Source organism: Budorcas taxicolor, chromosome 7 (assembly GCF_023091745.1).
Source record: "Budorcas taxicolor isolate Tak-1 chromosome 7, Takin1.1, whole genome shotgun sequence".
NCBI lineage: Eukaryota > Metazoa > Chordata > Mammalia > Artiodactyla > Bovidae > Budorcas > Budorcas taxicolor.
This window is the reverse complement of record NC_068916.1, coordinates 108000501-108020197: the sequence shown is the minus strand read 5'-3', so window position 1 is coordinate 108020197 and position 19697 is coordinate 108000501. Positions and strand designations below refer to the sequence as shown.

The window sequence follows — 19697 nt, the reverse complement described above, 5'->3', positions numbered from 1 at the left end:
TCCTCAGCTCAGAACACTTTTCATTGTATGTTTGATTACTGCATCTGCTAACATTTTTCCTACAGAAAACCCACGATTCTTCTGCTGAACTCTTGCCCCTCATCCCTGTCACTGTCCTCCTTCCCCTGCATTCCTGAAGAGCATCTCTTTCTTCATGTCGCTGACACACCCTTTCACCATGTCAGCTTCACTCCTAAATAGCACTAATGAAGATTCTGTCCCTCTCATCCTAACAGTCTCCTCATCTCACACCCCCACTCCCCCTTTCTATAGCATCTTGCCATTTTTGTCTTCCACTGTTACTTTTTCCTTAGGGATTATGACTCAAACTGAGAATTACAAAGAGTTTAAATTTTTTTTTCCTGGTCTCTGTAATAAACTATTTTAAGATAAATTGTTCTTCTCAGTCTTCATGTTACCCCAATTTTCAGAATTCTGTAGAGCTTTTTCACAAGCTCTCCTATGATAATTTCCCATTTACTTCTCATAGAAACAGACATCCACCTAGATCCCGTGTGTGAGAAAGGTGCCTCGTGGTCTTCACGGCAGTACTGGCTCAAGTTCCTCTCTTGTCTAGAGTTAGTTATTTCACAAATATTTGTTGATCACCTGTTATTTGCCAGGGCATTCAAAAATAAAAGTTCCCTGCACTCATGAAGCTAACATTTTAGCAAGAGAGATGGAAAACCAGAAAGAAAGGAAATAATCAGTTCGTTATTAAGGCCTGAAGAATGCAAAGAAGATGCAATGACAGAGGAAAGAATGAGTGAAAGATAAGCTCTCAGGCACAGAGGCGGCCTGACTGACGCTCCCGGAAGGCTGCTGCGCAGGGGGCCGCCGTCTGCAGCGACGGGTCTTCTATACCAGCTCTGCTGCTCTGGAAAAACACAGGGCTTCTTCCTTCAGCACACAACGTCAGGTATTCTCCTGGCCCACGCCACCAACAGCGCTTTCCCCGAGCGGACCCTGTGCTAGGTCAGCGCTCTATCACCGGCTCCCCTATTTGCTCCTGCCCACTTTATTTCCGGCAGATTCAGTCCCCAAACCGGCTGTAAAGTACAGGCACGGTGAAACCCGTCAATGTGATTAAGGCCGGCAATGGCTCTGTTAACTGAAAGGGTTAAACCTGACTTGAAAGTAAACACTAAAGTAGAACGTCTTTAAAAAAAAAACAACTATTTATTTTTAATTGAAGGATAATGGCTTTACAGAAGTTTGTTGTTTTCTGTCAACATGAATCAGCCATAGGTATATCTTTAAGGACATCTTCCATCAGTCATCATTCTGCAGAGCTTCACCATAAAAGACTTCATCATAAACCATACAAATACGTCTCATGCCCCAGTCTACTGATGCAAAAGCAAAGCTTCTGCTTTGATTATGGGATCACTAATTGGCATTCTATGTCATATTCTCTGCATAACCAAGGAACGTGAAGTCACTCAGTCGTGTCCGACTCTTCACGACCCCATGGACTGTAGCCTACCAGGCTCCTCTGTCCATGGGATTTTCCAGGCAAGAGTACTGGAGTGGATTGCCATTTCCTTCTCCAAGAGATCTTCCCAACCCAGGGATCGAACTCGGGTCTCCCACATCGTAGACAGACGCTTTACCGTCTGAGTTTCTAGCCTAGTTTTTCTAAAGAAGACCAGGAATTTAAATACTCAAAAATATTAGGCAATCTGAGCACAGAGTGCTTCTACATCTTTGCAATTTCTTCCCAAATCTTTTGTAGGCATCTTGTCGGTATTTATCGGTGACTTACCGTTACTGAAAATTTCCAAATCACTCAACTTTATGATTAAAAAAACTTTACACTTAATTCATCAGTTTAATAAAAATCAAATCGTGAGAGAACAGCAACAAGAAAAACTGACTGGGGAGTAAGTAACTGCTTTCAGGTAATCCCACGGTTCAGCTGAACTCCTGGCGGGAGAGAAGCCCCAGCCGGCTAGCCAGCAGTCTGTTGGCAGCAAGGGCAGGTGCCGTGGGCACAGAGCACCCGTTGGTCTAGCTGGCCAGTTAAGCGGGATTTGTAAACAGAGACCTGAGGCATGGAGGATGAAAGGGAAGAACAGCTGCCTCTTGAGCTACAGAAAGCAGCACCCTCTTGTCCATTTCTCCTGTACCAGAATCTCAAAGCCTTGTGCTCTGTGCTCAGCCACGTCCGACTGTGCGACCCCGTGGACTGTAGCCCGCCAGGCTCCTCTGCCCATGGGATTCTCCAGGCAAGAAAGAACACTGCGGTGGGTTGCCATTCCCTTTTCCCGGGGATCTTCCCAAACCAGGGATCAAACCCGGGTCTTCCACACTGCGGGTGGATTCTTTACCATCTGAGCCACGGGGAAGCCCCTTCAAAGCCTTGTGGGTGGACTTAAAGGAATCAATCTCCACGCCTGCTTTTAGGAGCCTGCACGCCATTTTTATTTCTGTGTATCACTGGCTGGTGAGCAGGTGCGTTTTTCAGTCCAGTGCGACCAGCACTGCAGTCTGCAGCCATCTTAGACTGCCGCAAGGGTGCCCGTCAGGTCAAGGCTTCGGTGCTCCTTTGATTGTCCAACATCTGAGCGTTAATCAAAACCCAGGGTCAATTTCAGGGTTCCTAGTCAGTCACCATATAAAATCGAAGTGTCAATATAAGTCAATGTGAGATTGAAAGAGTATTTTAGGAGTTAATACACATTATTCCTGATATGATGAACTAAATAGAAATATTAGGAGGAGGGAGAACAATGTGAGGAAGGCGGAGTCTTCCCTCCTCTTCTCTCCTCAAAGATCTGTTTTCCTTAAAAGTCAGGGAAACAGCAGGCCAGTAAATGACCGATTTAGAATGGCAAACTCTAGACAAGGTTATTTTATTTTGCTTATCAGACATGATTGTTCCCAAACCGTTCCGACTACTAGGCAAAGAAGTTTTAACACAAAATGTACCATGTGGAAGGTGGTACATTTCTTCCAATCCCCTAAGAAACTTTGGTTGTTTAAATAATGTACTATATTCCACTCAGTCATCTGGTTAAAACATCCTCTCTAAAATAGTCCAGATAACAAACAGGCTGAAAAGTATTTCTGGATAATCAGAGAACTGGTCAAGCTACATCTTAAAAACAGTCAACGTCAACAAAACACAACTCAGATGGAACGCAGATAAAAATACACAAATACCATTCAAAAGTAATTAATACTTAAACAGAATAGTATCTCAGAGGAGAGTCTGGGAACTCCTCCTTCAAGTCCAGTAGTGAACACTAATTTGCAAACAGACTACTGGAGAAGGAAATGGCAACCCACTCCAGTATTCTTGCCTGGAGAATCCTATGGACAGAGGAGCCTTGTGGGCTACAGTCCACGGGGTCGCAGAGTTGGACACGACCAAGCGACTTCACTCACTCACTCACAGACTATGCACTTAGCACCCAGACAGACTTGGACTAGTCCAGCTCATTCGTCTCCAGGACTGTTGGTTAGGGCCCCCCTGGGGCTCAGGGGTAAAGCATCCACCTGCCAATGCAGGAGACGTGGGTTCGATTCCTGGGTCAGGAAGATACCCTTGGGAAGGAAATGGCAACCCACTCCAGTCTTCTTGCTGGGAAATCCCAGAGACACAGAAGCCTGAGGAAGCTTCAGTCTATGGAGTTGCGAATGAGTCGGACACGACCATACAACTGTCATTAACAAATCCTCCATTAAAGACAAGTTATAAACTAGTTTTCTAAGCAAGGGTTCAGTGTCAGAGCCTAGAGAATCGTGTATTCTATTATCACCTTGAATTCCCTTGTGATAATTATAAAATGTAGCCATTTCCAAGGGAAAAAAAAGAAACAAAAAAAAAACCTTCTTGATTGTATCCATTTATTTTTCTGCTCACTAATGTGTAGACATTCCCACACTAGCTTTCTAGTACATGACAAGACTTGAGCTCGAATCTCATAAACCATGAGCAGCAAGCACAACCCTCACACTAATTATCACTGTTAACACTGCTTCATCTCCCCCAAAGAAAAAGCCAACATTCCAAACAAAACAATTAGGCTCTGGACTTGGTTTCTTCACTTAAAACTTATGTTTAAATAACTGGTAGAGATGTTAGGTACTTCCTTAGATATATTCTGATTTTATGACATAATGACCCATCAGAAAATGCTCCAAAGCCTTGAACCTCATCCCACTAGTGGAAAACTACTATCAGAATAACCGTGTCTGATGACAATATTAAACATACAATGGCAAAAACCATGACATTATATCACAACATTATAAATCAATTTTCCTCCAATTAAAAAATACAAAATGCAGAATTAGGCCAATAGTCTATGTCAACAACAATAGCAAAACTCTTATGACAAAGTAAACTCATTCAGGTATATGGGTGTATCTTTTGAATCCATTCATTCTTTAGAGACCCCAAGAATGCAATCCCAACAAAGTCAACTCTGAAGAACGCAGTGGTGCTAAGATGCGATGCCAAATTTGTCAAGTCTCATGGTATTATACTCTGAAATCTCAAATGAACAGCTGTCTAAATGCTGAACAAATTTAAAGTATATTGAATTACTGCTTATTTTTATTTATATTAGTATTTAGTGGTTTGGGAGTCTTCTGCCACTCAGCCTCCAAATGTCAGATGAAAGATTCTATTGAGGAGAAAAATACCAGGATACCACATCTTCACATAGAATGTGAACCATATTCTATGCATCTGTGGTATCTGAAGTTTAATCTTCTCTTCAAGCAATAATACAATGTGTTGTAACACATCTTTGTTAAATTCTCACCATGCTATCACACCACAGGCACAGCGGTGGACATAAAGGAACCCTCCAGGAGTTTAGTCTTGTGGGACACACTTCAGTTACACTGGCAGAAAAAAGCCAGCATCAACCCCCAGTCACACGACTGAGCTGCGCCGGACCCGCCTGGACGAGACGCTGGGGCCAGCACCGGGCCAGCACCATGACGGGATGAGGCCCCGGGTGTCTTGGGAGGAGGGGGCGTTTGTTTGGTTTTGCCCATGGGAAACACGTGAACTCTGAGGCCAGTGTGAGCTGTGGGAGGTCCTCTCCCAAGCCGCTGCCATTCTTTCCTCTGTGTCCCTACAGGTGCCTCCCATCAGGCAGTGGAGAGTAACCACCACCCCCCCCCCCCACACCCCAGGTGGCCTCCCTGACTTCTCGACTTCCGAGTCTAGGTCTGAAGCCTTGCCATTTCTATCCAAGTAACTTTTTCAGAGTGGCTTTGGATAGACTCATCAGAGAGCTGAATTATAGTTAATAATTTAGGTACAGAGAAAGGCCTAGGGACAGTAAGCTATTACTGTAGTTCACGCAAAACATAAAGGATTGGTCAAAACCAAAAGCAACAGAAAGAGAAGAGGATGGATGTCAGAGATGAGTAAAGCTAAAATCCAAAAGACTCTCTGATTGATGACAATTAAGGATTAAGAAAAAATAAAAGTCAATGTGGGTTCTGGCGCTTCAGAACCTAGACAGCTGAAAAGAAAATGATGCTGTCAATCAAGGTCCTCCAACAAATGAATGGCAACACTTCAAGTGAGCGGGGCACTGAGTGCCTGTTCTGGAATTCTGTCCTTTTTAACCTGGCTGATCTTCTGAAGTAACCTAAGCCTAGAAAACACCGACTTCCTTTTTGTCTCCACATGGTTAATGCTATCTTTTTTACTTAATTCATTTTTTTTTTTTCCTGGCCAAAAATGATGTTCAGTTTAGTTCAGTCGCTCAGTCGTGTCTGACTCTTTGTGACCCCATGAATCACAGCACGCCAGGCCTCCCTGTCCATCACCAACTCCCGGAGTTCACTCAGACTCACGTCCATTGAGTCCGTGATGCCATCCAGCCGTCTCATCCTCGGTCGTCCCCTTCTCCTCCTGCCCCCAATCCCTCCCAGCATCAGTCTTTCCCAATGAGTCAACTCTTCGCATGAGGTGGCCAGAGTACTGGAGTTCAGGACTCCTAACTAATGAATACTTTTCTAATAATTGGAAGCATATAAAGGTAAGTTCGTAATAGTGATTTCAAACTAAAAGCTTATCTACTTGAAAAAGGTAAACTTTCGGATTCACAGACGCCAGCTCGCACTGCTTTGACTACGCTTGTGCCTTTGGTGCTCAGTTGCCCGGTCTTGTCTGACTCCTGGTGAGCCCGGAACTGTGGCCCGCCAGGCTCCTCTGTTCATGGGTCTCCCAGGCAAGAACACTGTGACGGGCGGCCACGTCCTCCCTCAGGGGGATCTCCCTGACCCAGGGATCGAATCGGCATCTACCTGTGGATTCTTTACTACTGAGCCACCAGGGAAGCCCTTTTATTACATACTTGGTGGCATTTCACAGTATCCACCATTAAAGAAAGTTCCTTTACGCCCTGCCAGGCCACACAGCTTGCAGACCTGTGCTGTGTTCACCCTGTCCTGCATGAGCAGACGGAATACTGAGAGGAGACTGAAATCTCCTTGCGTGTCTCAGACTTTCAGCTTGCAGCCTCAGTCCCTAATCTTGTTAAGTCTTTGTATTAAATGTTCTCACAATTGGCTTCCTTAGGCAGCTGTGAACATAAAGAGAAACAGCAACATCTCTGTGTATTTAAGAATTAAGGCTAGACCATTTATGACTTGTTCAGGGTACCCTAACTTTTAATTTGCAATTTCATATGCTTTCTGTACAAAGGCTAAGAATGTATTTACTATACAGCTCACAACCTTGTGAACTAAATTAGGCACACGGGCAAGTGCTATGTCACTTTCAGCAAATCATGGACTACTTTACATACTCACAAATGAAATCATGTCAGGTTATAGCTATAACTAATGCTGCCAAAAGCATGATCGAATTCATTTTACATGTATTATTTAAACTGCATGGGTTTAGACCAATGTTTCTGAATCTTTTGTCAGAACTGCCGACCTAAAGCCTGAGCAGCACAGACGTGAGCGCTGACTCCCAGCACCTGCAAAACAGACCCAGAAGCTCTCCCGCTTTCAAGGGCGCCAACAGGCCTCAGTCTTGACCGACTTTACCGAAAGAGCAGCAGCTCATGTAATTTGTGGCTAACAAGTAAAAAGTGGATTTAAAACCAAAAATGTAAGTGGTTTTATTCATGAGGTTCTAGAGTTCAAAAAGTACAGTAAAGATAAAAAAAAGAATCTGACAATCCTAAGTAATTTCCAACACACTCAACTATGGAAACAGTAGCACTGACATTTGGTACAAAAGAACTCTAAAGATATAATATTAAAATGAAGAACACTATTTAAACAGAAACTATTTAAAATGAAATATCAAGAAGTGCCTGTTTTCCTAATAGACTCAAAAAGTCTATGCTTATTTTTAATTAAAAGTGTTCATTATTAAAGCTCAAAAATATATTTATCCTCAATTAATAGGCTTCTGTCTTCTTTCTCCCTCTAGCATCAGGAAAGCTTGAGTCTCACTCACAGCTGGCCAAGGCAAGGGCTGCACAGAGAAGAGACACCACAGAGCGTGGCTGTCCCCCCGATCCCGGCACAGCCCACCCGCCCTGACACGCGCCCAGGGAGACGAGGGGCGGGGGTGGAGCCCGGCTTCCTAAGAGCACACGGGTCATTCTCAGTCAGCAAAAAAGGAGATCTGCTGCCACCAGAATAGGAAAAGATAAAAAAGGTAACAGATAAGAGGATTACGCCTAAAGCCAAATAGATTTACTGACACCACAGTTTATTGGGGACACAATATATTAAGAATTGCCATACAATCCCAAATTCATCAAAACATTACTTAAGACAAAGCAAATGTTTTATAACTGATTTTTCTTTCAGTATCATTATCCTTTCATCCGAACTATGGCTTGGCTATATGAAAGCTTTCAAGACTTTAGCAAGACTAAACTTAATACTTAAATTTTCTTTTCAAATTAATCCCTTCTTTTTCTGTCAGCCAAAAGAGATGCTAAGTTTCTTTAGTATTACTTTAGTGATGCCCAAGTATTACGGAAATATACCCTTGCTCTAAGGTGTGGTCTGAACCTGCTGCGAGTCCCTTCGCAGGGAAGACGTGTAGTCAGCGAAGGCTGCAGTCTGTGTGTAACCAAGCTCAGCTCGCCTAGCAACTGCGGAACTTCTGCAATCACTCTGATCCCATTTATTTTAAAATACCCTTATTAAAGTGTACCTAGTGAAAATAATGCATTACACTTCACAATTAGTCTTTTATTCTAAAATTTAAGAGAGGTGATATTCAATTTCTCAATTTAGATAATAAAAACTTATATTACCAAACTATAAGGTGGCAAGAATACACAGAAGAACTGTACAAAAGAGATCTTCATGACCTAAATAATCACGATGGTATGATCACTCACCTAGAGCCAGACATCCTGGAATGTCAAGTCAAGTGGGCCTTAGGAAGGATCACTACCAACAAAGCTAGTGGAGGTGATGGAATTCCAGTTGAGCTTTTTCAGATCCTAAAAGATGATGCTGTGAAAGTGCTGCACTCAATATGCCAGCAAATTTGGAAAACTCAGCAGTGGCCACAGGACTGGAAAAGGTCAGTTTTCATTCCAATCCCAAAGAAAGGCAATGCCAAAGAATGCTCAAACTACCGCACAATTGCACTCATCTCACATGCTAGTAAAGTAATGCTCAAAATTCTCCAAGCCAGGCTCCAGCAATACATGAACCGTGAACTCCCTGATGTTCAAGCTGGTTTTAGAAAAGGCAGAAGAACCAGAGATCAAATTGCCAACATCTGCTGGATCATCGAAAAAGCAAGAGAGTTCCAGAAAAACATCTGCTTCTGCTTTACTGACTATGCTAAAGCCTTTGACTGTGTGGATCACAAGAAACTGTGGAAAATCCTGAAAGAGATGGGCACACCAGACCACCTGACCTGCCTCTTGAGAAACCTGGATGCAGGTCAGGAAGCAGCAGTTAGAACTGGACATGGAACAACAGACTGGTTCCAAATGGGAAAAGGAGTACGTCAAGGCTGTATATTGTCACCCTGCTTATTAACGTATATGCAGAGTACATCATGAGAAACCCTGGGCTGGATGAAGCACAAGCTGGAATCAAGACTGCCGGGAGAAATCTCAATAACCTCAGATATGCAGATGACACCACCCTTATGGCAGAAAGTGAAGAGGAACTAAAGAGCCTCTTGATGAAAGTGAAAGAGGAGAGTAAAAAGGTTGGCTTAAAGCTCAACATTCAGAAAACGAAGATCATGGCATCCGGTCCCATCACCTCATGGCAAATAGATGGGGAAACAATGGAAACAGTGTCAGCCTTTATTTTTGGGGGCTCCAAAATCACTGCAGATGGTGACTGCAGCCAGGAAATTAAAAGACGCTTACTCCTTGGAAGGAAAGTTATGACCAACCTAGATAGCACATTCAAAAGCAGAGACATTACTTTGCCAACAAAGGTCTGTCTAGTCAAGGCTATGGTTTTTCCAGTGGTCATGTATGGATGTGAGAGTTGGACCATAAAGAAAGCTGAACACCAAAAAACTGATGCTTCTGAACTGTGGTGTTGGAGGAGACTCTTGAGAGCCCCTTGGACTGCAAGGAGATCCAACCAGTCCATCCTAAAGGAAATCAGTCCTGAATCTTCACTGGAAGGACTGATGTTGAAGCTGAAACTCCAATACTTTGGCCACCTGATGTGAAGAGCTGACTCATTTGAAAAGACCCTGATGCTGGGAAAGACTGAAGCCGGGAGCAGATGGTTGGATGGCATCACCAACTCAATGGACATGAGTTTGGGTGAACTCCGGGAGTTGGTGATGGACAGGGAGGCCTGGCAGGCAGCAGCTCAAGGGGTTACAAAGAGTCGGACACAACTGAGCGACTGAACTGAAATGATATTGTGTATCTGGGTACTGACTGATTGATACTTGGGATCACTTAAAAAAGATAACTTGGTTAAATAATTCTCAATAAAAACATAAAATGTTTTTTGTAAATCTAAATTAAATGTCCCATTTTTAGGTTGACTGAGCACCTTTCCCATTTAAAGATAAATCTACAGTGTGAAAATGAGGCAGTTTTACAAGCACAATGATAGTTATCTAGTAAACAATTTACAGTAGGAACACTTATCTTCTAATAGTAATTACGTATCTTCTTCCATTTTAAAATACATGATCAGAGATTAATGAAAATAAGGTAAGTAAATAGAAAGTTAATTAAGAAAGAATACACTCTAAAAACTAATCAACATTATTTAAATGTAAGGTAATTTTTATAATGAACTCCATATTCACCACCCCACGTTAAGTCTCTGCTAAGAGCTATCCTCACACAGTTATGTGGCTGTCCGCGTCCCAGCCAGCGCTGCGTCAGCTGCTAGCACTCAGCATGACCCCGCCGAGGCTTCCGCGGTGGTTCCAGGGCAAAGGTTCACCTGCAACGCAGGAGACTCAGGCTCCAGCCCGGGTGGGGAGGACCCCTGGAGCAGGGCATGGCAACCCACTCCAGGACTCTTTCCTGGGGAACCTCACAGACAGAAGGGCCCGGTGGGCTGCAGTTTACGGGTTCGCAAAGGTTGGTCATTACTGAAGCAACTTAGCACACACACACACGCATGACACAGCCATGGGAGAAGAATCCACTCTTCAAAACAGGTGTTTTAAATTAATAAGCTGATTAAATGAAATACTGTCTTAAAATATACGCTGGATCCAGAGCAAAACCGTGAAAATCCAAAAAGTCAAGTCACAGAAGTGGTCAAAGTTTATGAGAAATAATGCTATTTACCTTGGCTCTGCACTCAGACTTATTACATGTTTTTGTGGCAGAGAACTTTGCGTTCTTTGTTTCAAATCCTAGAAAAATGAACAGAAGTTTTTATTTTACTTTTAAAACAAGTTTCAAAATTAGCTGTGTAATAATACCTTGAAGAAAACATGAAAAGGGCACAGTAGAAAAGAAAAAACAACCCTCTTCCCAGCTACATAAAGTCCATCCAAGTTCAAAGTAAACAAACCTTGTGTCTATGAATATGTATCGTGCATTTAGATTTTAAGCACAGCATATGCTAACAGGGACGAGAGTCTATAACGGGTAGTTCTAATTAGTAACCGAATAAATCAAATTTCTAGAGACGATTCTGCAGAAAGTTTCACTATGTTTCTTTTGTGTCACATGCTTCGTATCTTTAGAAACATAAGCTTGATAAATAAAAACAATTTTTAAATATCTGAGTTACTAAGTAGAAGTGTAAAGAGGACTGCAATAAAACCAATTTTGAACCGTTCGTCCTTGCTGTAGACACCAAGCTCTTCCTCTCAGGGCACGGTCTGTCCCACTAACTCATCCCAGCCCAGCGAGCTAAGGCAGACATCGCTCAGCTCCACAGAGGAAGGAGGGCCCACAGATGCAGAGGAGCTCCCTCCGCCCTGCAAGGAGCAGAGGTGAGACCAACAGCTAACCTCCCGGATCCTCAGCCACTGCTCTGCTCTCCTGTGGCAACACTGCCCAGAGCACTGCCTGGACTCATCCTCAAACCGGAAGAAAATTTAGGATCATTCAAGTGGAAGTGCAGCAAGAACAGGTTCAGGACTTACGGCAGTTCACGCATCGAGGAGCTGTTCATTAAGGCTAAGGAAAATAACTAGTATAAAGTCTAGTTACCTTACAATATCATCTCAAGTGTTCCAGAAGTCTGAATGTTTTGCACACCTTGAAATAAGTTCATTATTTTATTTTTCATGCTTAGATTTCGTGGGAAAATACACACCAAAAATCAAATAGAGACACACTTACAGGAAAGAAGAAGCACAGCTAGTTTGTATGAAGTGATACAAATTATTTCAAATCATTCACAAAGGAATAATTATATTTCAATGTCTCTTTTTATTACGCTTCTCACTCCCTTTCCCAATCCAAGAAGAAAAGAATCACTCATTTTTATTATGAAAACAGAAGATATTAACTAACCATTTCTAGGAAGGTATCCGAAGAGTAAGAGTCGTATAAGTGTTTGTCCTTCAAAATAAGCAGCAGTGCAGAATGTCCAATTACCTTCTTTAAATTCATCAGTGAATGAAAGAGTCTGTGAACCAAAAATTTTACTCATCTGAGAAGTGATTCAAACATCAGTATACAGTATTTTCATAGCGATCAGACTTGTTGCCAAGGGAGAGAGGAGGGGCGGATTGGGAGTCTGGCATTAGTAGACGCAAACTATTACGCACAGAATAGATAAACAACAAGGTCCTACTGTATAGCACAGGGAAATATATATACTATCCTGTGATATGCCATAACAGAAAGGAAAATAAAAAAATACGTATATAACTGAATCACTGCTATGCAGTAGAAATTAACACACTGTACATCAACTAATCTGTACACAATATTTTCAGTTGTTTTATTTATGGCCAAACCACCATCATCTTCATCCTATATTCAAACTAAAGCCTATCATAAACCTATGATCAATCTCTACCCTGAATGAAGTACTTAGGGAAAAAAGTTAACCAGAAGGTATCACTGGTAACGATTCATTTAAATAGCAAACTTTCTGGACACAGCTGAAACACATAAACTTATCCGCACTACTTATGTTCTCCATGAATATCATACTAAATAAATAATAACAATAGCCAGCACAATGACCCCAATAGCTCTAAAGCATTCTACCAACAGCAACGAGTTGACGTTTCACTTTAGAAAAACCTTTAACAAGCACTGAAATAACAGCAAAAGAAGACATGAGATTAACTCTCATTCACAAGAAGATTCAATCAGTACACACACTTCAAAGAGTTCAAATTCCTAAAGAATTCGAATAGATATTTTGTTGAATTTAGTTTCATGTTCTTGTTCAAAAGAATTAGAAAAAAGTTTCTCTCAGATCCAGATAACAAAATTGTCTTTGTCCTTGTTCTATTTCTTTGTCACTGAAATTCTTAACTGTATTCAAACTGTGCGTTTCTGTCTGAGGAACAAAAGAGATGCTTATGAATCGACTGATTCAAGTTCCAATCTAAAATATAATCTTGGAACATTACCAGCTATTGGTGAAGCACTATACATAGGAAAAAAGACTTGCCTTTTTTTTTTTCCCCCAAAGTCCCATCTTATTTCTTTAAAGATTTAGAGAGCAGGCGTCCCTAAGTAAACTCGTAATGGAGAAACTGGTAGAGAAACTTTTATAGTCATTCTTTCAATCAACCCTCAGATGCTTAGAGAGGGATTATATTATTTTCCCCAACACAGAAAGCAATTTTGGATCTATGTGTTAAAATATTTTTGTTGATATTCAACAACAAAATAATTGTACAAGAATTAGATAACTTCAAAGATGTAAGTGATCATAATCAGTAAGTTATTAATTAAGGACATTTACATAGTAAATCTGTAACCAAAGTATTAAAATCTGATGGACTGGAGTTCAATCATCCAGCTAAATTTCTCATTTCTATTCAAATATTTTACTAAATAATAGTAAGTGTTTTCATAAGACTAAGACCATATATATGAAAGAACACAATTCAGTTATGAAAACAACTCCTTCAATCTAAGTTTATTTTTATTATCTACATGGCTATCTTTATGAGGTTATCTGAACCTGCAGAATAAAAGTCATGTTCTGCATCTGCTGAAATCTTACTATTAGTGTTTTAAAGAGTCCTAGTTAAACTGAATAAGTGCCATGAATCAACGTCTGTGTCCTGAAGGCACATACGTAGTCTTCTTCTGAGATGAGCACTGAAGACAGTGCATTTCCCAAACACTTTCTCAAGATGCATAAAGCTATTTTGCTTAAAACAAAATAAAGCTAAACCCAGTAAATAAGTTTGGGGAAAACTGGGACAAACAAAATTTTATACATTTGAACCCTTCATCAATGTGGGATTAAAATCTCCTCTAATTTCCTAATCTACCCTTATCATACTATGGAACAAGTTCAGCAAACATCGCTGAGGAGTCAGTTTTTAGTTTGTTACCATTGCTGCTGTTTAAAGAGATGTTATCATGATTGTCATTCAATAGTTTAGACTACACGTTAGGAGCCTCATTCTCACCCTCTGTTCATTCTTTTCTCCTACCTACCTTTATTACAATTTAGCCATTGGCAGAATTCTTAATCTCTCTGTAAGTGACCTCATTACCATCCCTTCTTCACACAGTCCCAGGGATTCACTTTTACGCTAAACATCCAGCAAAACACTGCCTAGTCTAATTCATTTTTGATGCCATGATTCTTATGCCATAATTAGAATCACCCTCCAAATATGCCATGCTGTACACGTGCTCTCCGATTTATAATCACATAGACACTCAGCCTACTGCTGAGAACCTGACGGAAGAATCACCCTGAGGAGGCAGAAGAGAGGGCTCACAGGGCCTGGAGCTCTGACGGCCTGTGCGGCTGCCTCACCTGAGCACAGCCTGGAAACGTGGAGGCGGGGTGCACTCAACTTCCAGGTACTATCACTAGCAGCCGAAGTCGGCTCCTAACGCACACGCTGGTTCACAGGGACATCTCTGCCAACATCCGAATAAACAGGAGTCAGCAATCCAAGAACGAGAAATCGCCCTATACTAGCTGCTCCTTTAGTTATAATTCTCTGACTTCTGTTTTGAACTTTCCTGTTTAAAAATGTGTGTGCTAATGACTTGATAACTGTTTATGGCTTTTCAATGAAGCATGAAGGGCTGACAAAGCAGATTTACAAATGTCAAGTACAATGAGAATTACTATGTCTTTTTCCTCTAAGATGCAGTTTTCTATTGGAATGCTTTCATAACTTAAAAGCAACACCAAATACATGGAGGAACTAATGGCAGGCCTTCTGGAGAGGTCATGAGACAGAAAATATTCTGTACAAAAGCCCCGTGACCTGCACCCTAACCCCCTTCAGTAAGGCAGCCAGGGAGAGAGCAGCCAGTGGAGGAGGAGGGCTCTCCATGCCCTCCTAGGAGTTCTGCTCTGGCCTGACTCCCAGCAGCCTCACTTTCACACTCTTGAGAAACCAAGAGAACAGGAGCAGGTGAAAGGGAAAATGGAGCATCTGACCTGACTCTCAAAACCACTTTCGAGCGATTGACATTATTACCATCTAGTAAGTATCTTCCACTTTAAGCTCAGCTTAAACTCGGACCAATGCCAGATATATCTGCCACAGGAAGACTGAGAAGATATTTAAGGTACTACCTCGGACGTATTTTTTTAAGACTCAAGGCAACTCATGGAACCTCCAGAATATTTGTTACCAATTTTCCTGAAAGGCAGTCAAAATATCATAACTACAAACTTAGTTAACACCATTACAATTAGTAGCGTCAGCTGTAGGTCAGGTTTTAAGAATGACTTTATGTGCTATGTACGTTTTCTACCTATGAGAACATCTATAAAAAGAGATTCACTTTTTAACTCTAAGAAAGTCAGATTTTTAATGATTTTAAAATATTATCGAAGAATAATCTGGAAGAAGTACTAATCTAAACTACGGTGAAACAATAGGCAAAACTCCTCCTCCGGTGTCAGACTCTCACCGGCACCAATCCTAATGAATGACAGCCTCAACTCTGGTGTGATGATGGAAATCCCACTATTACAAAAGGTTAAGCTTATTGGGAAGCACGGTTTACAAAGTGCCCCGCTATTCTGAGGCAAGGCCAGCAGTCGTTGTCTCTGACCTGCAGTATGAAAATAATGGACTTCTACTCCCTCACTCATCTAACAGACCATCTAAGAGCCGAAGACAGCTTCGATATCAATATTCAGACCACCCCTCATCACCCCAATTCTTTATACCATCTATATATGACAAGGTTTCTCAGCTCTTCTACTTCCTGGCTATTCTCCTAAATGTAGTGCTTTTTGTCAGTGCCCCTGTTAAAAAATGAGGTATCCAAGAACAAATGGACATGATAGGATGGAATTAAATAGCTATATAATGAAATGGAGCTCTGCAGGGCCCTGGATTATAGCTATGATTTACTTGATACCAAATCCTTGGGCAAGAAGGCAGCGTCAATTACCACTCTCTACTTGGGGAAAAGTGGGGTCAGTTTTGTCACAATGTTTTACTACTCCATTCACAGAAAGGCACTACCAAGCAAAGTTGGGATGGCCAGCACTTCTTGTCAAGAGATTTCTTAAAAAATGATGGCTGTGACTACTGATGGTTTTTCTATAGCAACACTTAAAAGAGATGTGATTATTAAAAACTTCATCAAAGATAAGCATTTTGGGTTGTCAGCATAACTGAAAATGTTTTCTTGGCATGACATATGTATCTTTGAAATTGGTTTGATTTCGTGTGCTTTCCTTCAATAAAAATTCAGTATTACAATAAAAAAAGTTCATCAAAAGATAAAAACGCTTATGACCCCAAATTTTAAAAGATTTTAAGTTCACTTTTCAGTAGTTACGTTACCTGGTGCCATAGTCCACAACCACCCAGTCTTTCGCAGTTCCTGTGATTGCATCATGATGTTGGAACAGTCCCAGATTTCGTCTTGCTTCTGTCAGCATCACATAATGGGATGATGAAAGAAATTTACTTATCTTGTACTGCTTAGCTTGTTTCAGGGCGAAATAGTAAAGGATTTCAGCAGCCCTAATTGCATAAAACAGTCATTAATTTTTATTTCAAAGCAAACATTTTAGTTTATTACCTAAAAGAGGTATCAATGATACATTCTCAAACTTAAAAAAAAAAAAGAAATTCATGATTTCAGTATGATCAATTTATAAGACAAATATTGATAATAAACATTTCTATAAAACCACCAAGGTATACACCTAATACATCTAAATTCTTAAGCATCAAAGAACACCATGTCTCAGGGATGCAAGGGGAAGAAGTGAGTGTCTGTTGGCAGCAAGACATGTCCGCTTCCATGTAACCTATGATAGCAGCAGGAACTGGGTAAGTGTCTCTGTCCTTCCATCTCCACAGTGTAGACATATACTGTGAACTTCACCAGAAGGCCACTGACTCTCACACGAACAGTGGAGGAGACGGTGGGGAAACGTGTGGCCCCTGAGCGTGAGGCTAACAGCAGGGGAGAGGAAGGGGGCGGCGGCCTGACGGCTCAAGGGCAGGAGCCAGGCTCACAGCTGAGTGGCTGCACACGCGCCAGCCGCAGAGAGTTGAGCAACATCACCCAAAGGGCGGCACCTCAGGCACTGGCGCTCCTCACTTACTTTAAAAAGAATCAAAACACTGTAGCTTCAGAATAGTTCTGAGCAAGAATATGGGAGTTTATAACTTTCACCTTTAAATTTTTCCATCCAAGGATATGGTTCAGGTAGGTTTCTGAAAGGTTCTTTAAAAAGAGACAGCTTGATGGAGTAAAAAATGTAAGAAGGATCTTTCTGACAAACGTTAGGATGATGGAGAGAAAAATCAAGGCAGCATGAAAATGCAGCAAGATATCAGGAAAAAAGAAGAGATTCAAACTGCTCTTTTTAAAAATTCCTTTGAATTTTTGAAGACACTAAATAATCTCTACTTTTCATAAACAGATAAAAATTTAATATCCACTTTTTAAAATTATAAGCTTTCTTGATGGCATGAGAATCCCTCTCTTGGAATTAAGAAGACTATATGTATGTAGACAGACATATCCAGAGCAAACGCACTGAAGAATACATATACATATAAATATTCCAAAATATTAAACAAGTGGATTTTAAGAAAATTTTCTTTTTTGTACTTTTCTAATTTATACACCTATTTTTACAAATGAGTTGGGGATCAAATATAATTTTTCACACAATAAACTTAGTTTCAAATAAATTAATTACATTTTGAAATTCAAATTACTGTATGGTTTATTGTTTTATTTTAAAGCAGGAGAATTTTCAAAATACATTACCAGTAGTAATATATTCAAGTAGCACCTTAAATAAGTTCAATAAAATAAGACTGAACCAATACTCATAACTTTTCACCACCAAAAAATACTTGACAGGTAAAAATTATGCAGTGGCCCCAAAGGATTTCTGCATCATTTAGTACTCGCTCTGTTCTTGCCATAGATCATTTAGAATAACATGTCAGATACTAATATTCTATTGGTTAAGGATGCAGAAATCTCTATACTATATACTTTTTTGTTATAAATATAATAATATACATACACCTGGCACGTTAATGACTATCCCCTCAAACAGTCAAAGGTTAGGGTTGTTTTTAGTAAGTTACTGCTAGTTTGTGGAAACAGTATCACAGAAACAGTAAAAATAATACACACACACCACTATACCAAAGTACAACACTGAAAGAAATTAATGATTTTTAGAAAACCACTGTCCAATATATACTTAATATCCACTAGTACCTAGAAGAGGGTAGGTTTCATATAACTTATTATCTTTAATACCAAGATTCATCATGAAAATTACTCATCATGATTTCCTATTTTGAACTCAACGGACAATGAATTCTTCATGAAAGCTCCTCTCCTGGGCTTCGCATACAGAAAAAGCCACAGGACTGCCTTGGGAAGGTTTCTGAGCATCTGAAAACAGTGAGACTCAGCTGTTCAGAGCAGCGCTCTCCACTGTGACAGCCACTCGCCACGTGTGGCCACATACATTAAACTTAAGTAGACCTGAGACTTCATTTCCTCAGTCACGCTGGTCGCACGTGGCTGGCAGCCCCGATGCCGCACAAACAGCAGAGAGCTGAGCGTTTCTCGCTACGGAAAGGGCACTGGCTGGTCATCGGGAGGACTGGATGATAAGGCTGCGGACAGTGCTTCCATGCTTTCCTACTGACTCTCTCTGTCTTCTCCACATCAGCTTAGCTTTTCAACCAGTCACTTTGCCTCCATCAGTTCCCATCTCTTAATTTTCTTCTTTAAGCAGAAAACCGTATCTATAGAAATGTGTTTTAAAATAAGAGCTGCTACTGGGGACTTCAAATATGAATGCAGCGGTCTCAGAGGATGGACTTTGAGGCCTGCCCCCGGTGCTGAGAGCCTGGCTGTTCCTTCTGACCCCTGCTGCTGCTCTGTAACCCGGCTGACCGGGCTCCAGCCTACAGGCTCACAGCGATGCCACTGAATGCTATGACGGTGTGCAGAAAACGCAGGGAGTCGCAAGGAAAACAGAAAATACTGAGGACAACTCCCAGAAAACCTAACTACAGAAACTGTTTTTCCTTCAAGAGCAAAACCCTTGTAAAAATCTGCTTATTTCTCAAGATATAGCTCTGATCGCATTAAAATTTCACAATTACCTTAAACACATCGTAACACATACAACATAAATGCTGTATACCGTGCAGAACTCTACAGACAGGTTGTGACGCCATAAAAGAAGTGAGACAGCAAATGCAGCTCTCTGAAGGCAAATGTACCTTAAATGGGATTCCAGTGTCCTGTCCATTCGCTTGTAAAAGGGTCTGGATGTAAAATAGCCACTCCAGTAATGATCATCTCGGTCAGCGTAAGTGAAAAAATCTCCACTTAGAACAGGGAATATTGATTGGCTATTCCTACTATTGGCTGAAGCTTCTTTTTCTAGTGCATCAAAATAGTCTGATAAAGTCCCAAACTGTATCTAGTGGGGAAAAAAAAGTTACATTTCATTTATTCACACATTCATCTGTACCTTAAAATTACTTTTAGTGCTGAAAGGAAAGCTCCTAATAAATACTTAAGGCATGCTTCCAAATTAGGACAAACATATAGCTCACATTTACGGAAACGCAGGGAAAAGCACTCCGTGACCGTCAT

The 19697-nt window shown here is 41.0% G+C and overlaps 1 protein-coding gene across 1 annotated transcript in view; it reads right to left on the bottom strand.

Moving 5' to 3' along the window:
* MAN2A1 (mannosidase alpha class 2A member 1) overlaps window positions 1-19697 on the bottom strand; it is a 197364-nt gene that overhangs the window by 69981 nt on the left and 107686 nt on the right. The window contains exons 9-12 of the mRNA XM_052643697.1: window positions 19319-19521; window positions 16385-16567; window positions 11931-12045; window positions 10749-10816 (exon numbers count right to left, since the gene is read on the bottom strand). Of these exons, the coding sequence (XP_052499657.1) occupies window positions 10749-10816; window positions 11931-12045; window positions 16385-16567; window positions 19319-19521 (569 nt within the window). The remainder of the gene's footprint in view (window positions 1-10748; window positions 10817-11930; window positions 12046-16384; window positions 16568-19318; window positions 19522-19697) is intronic.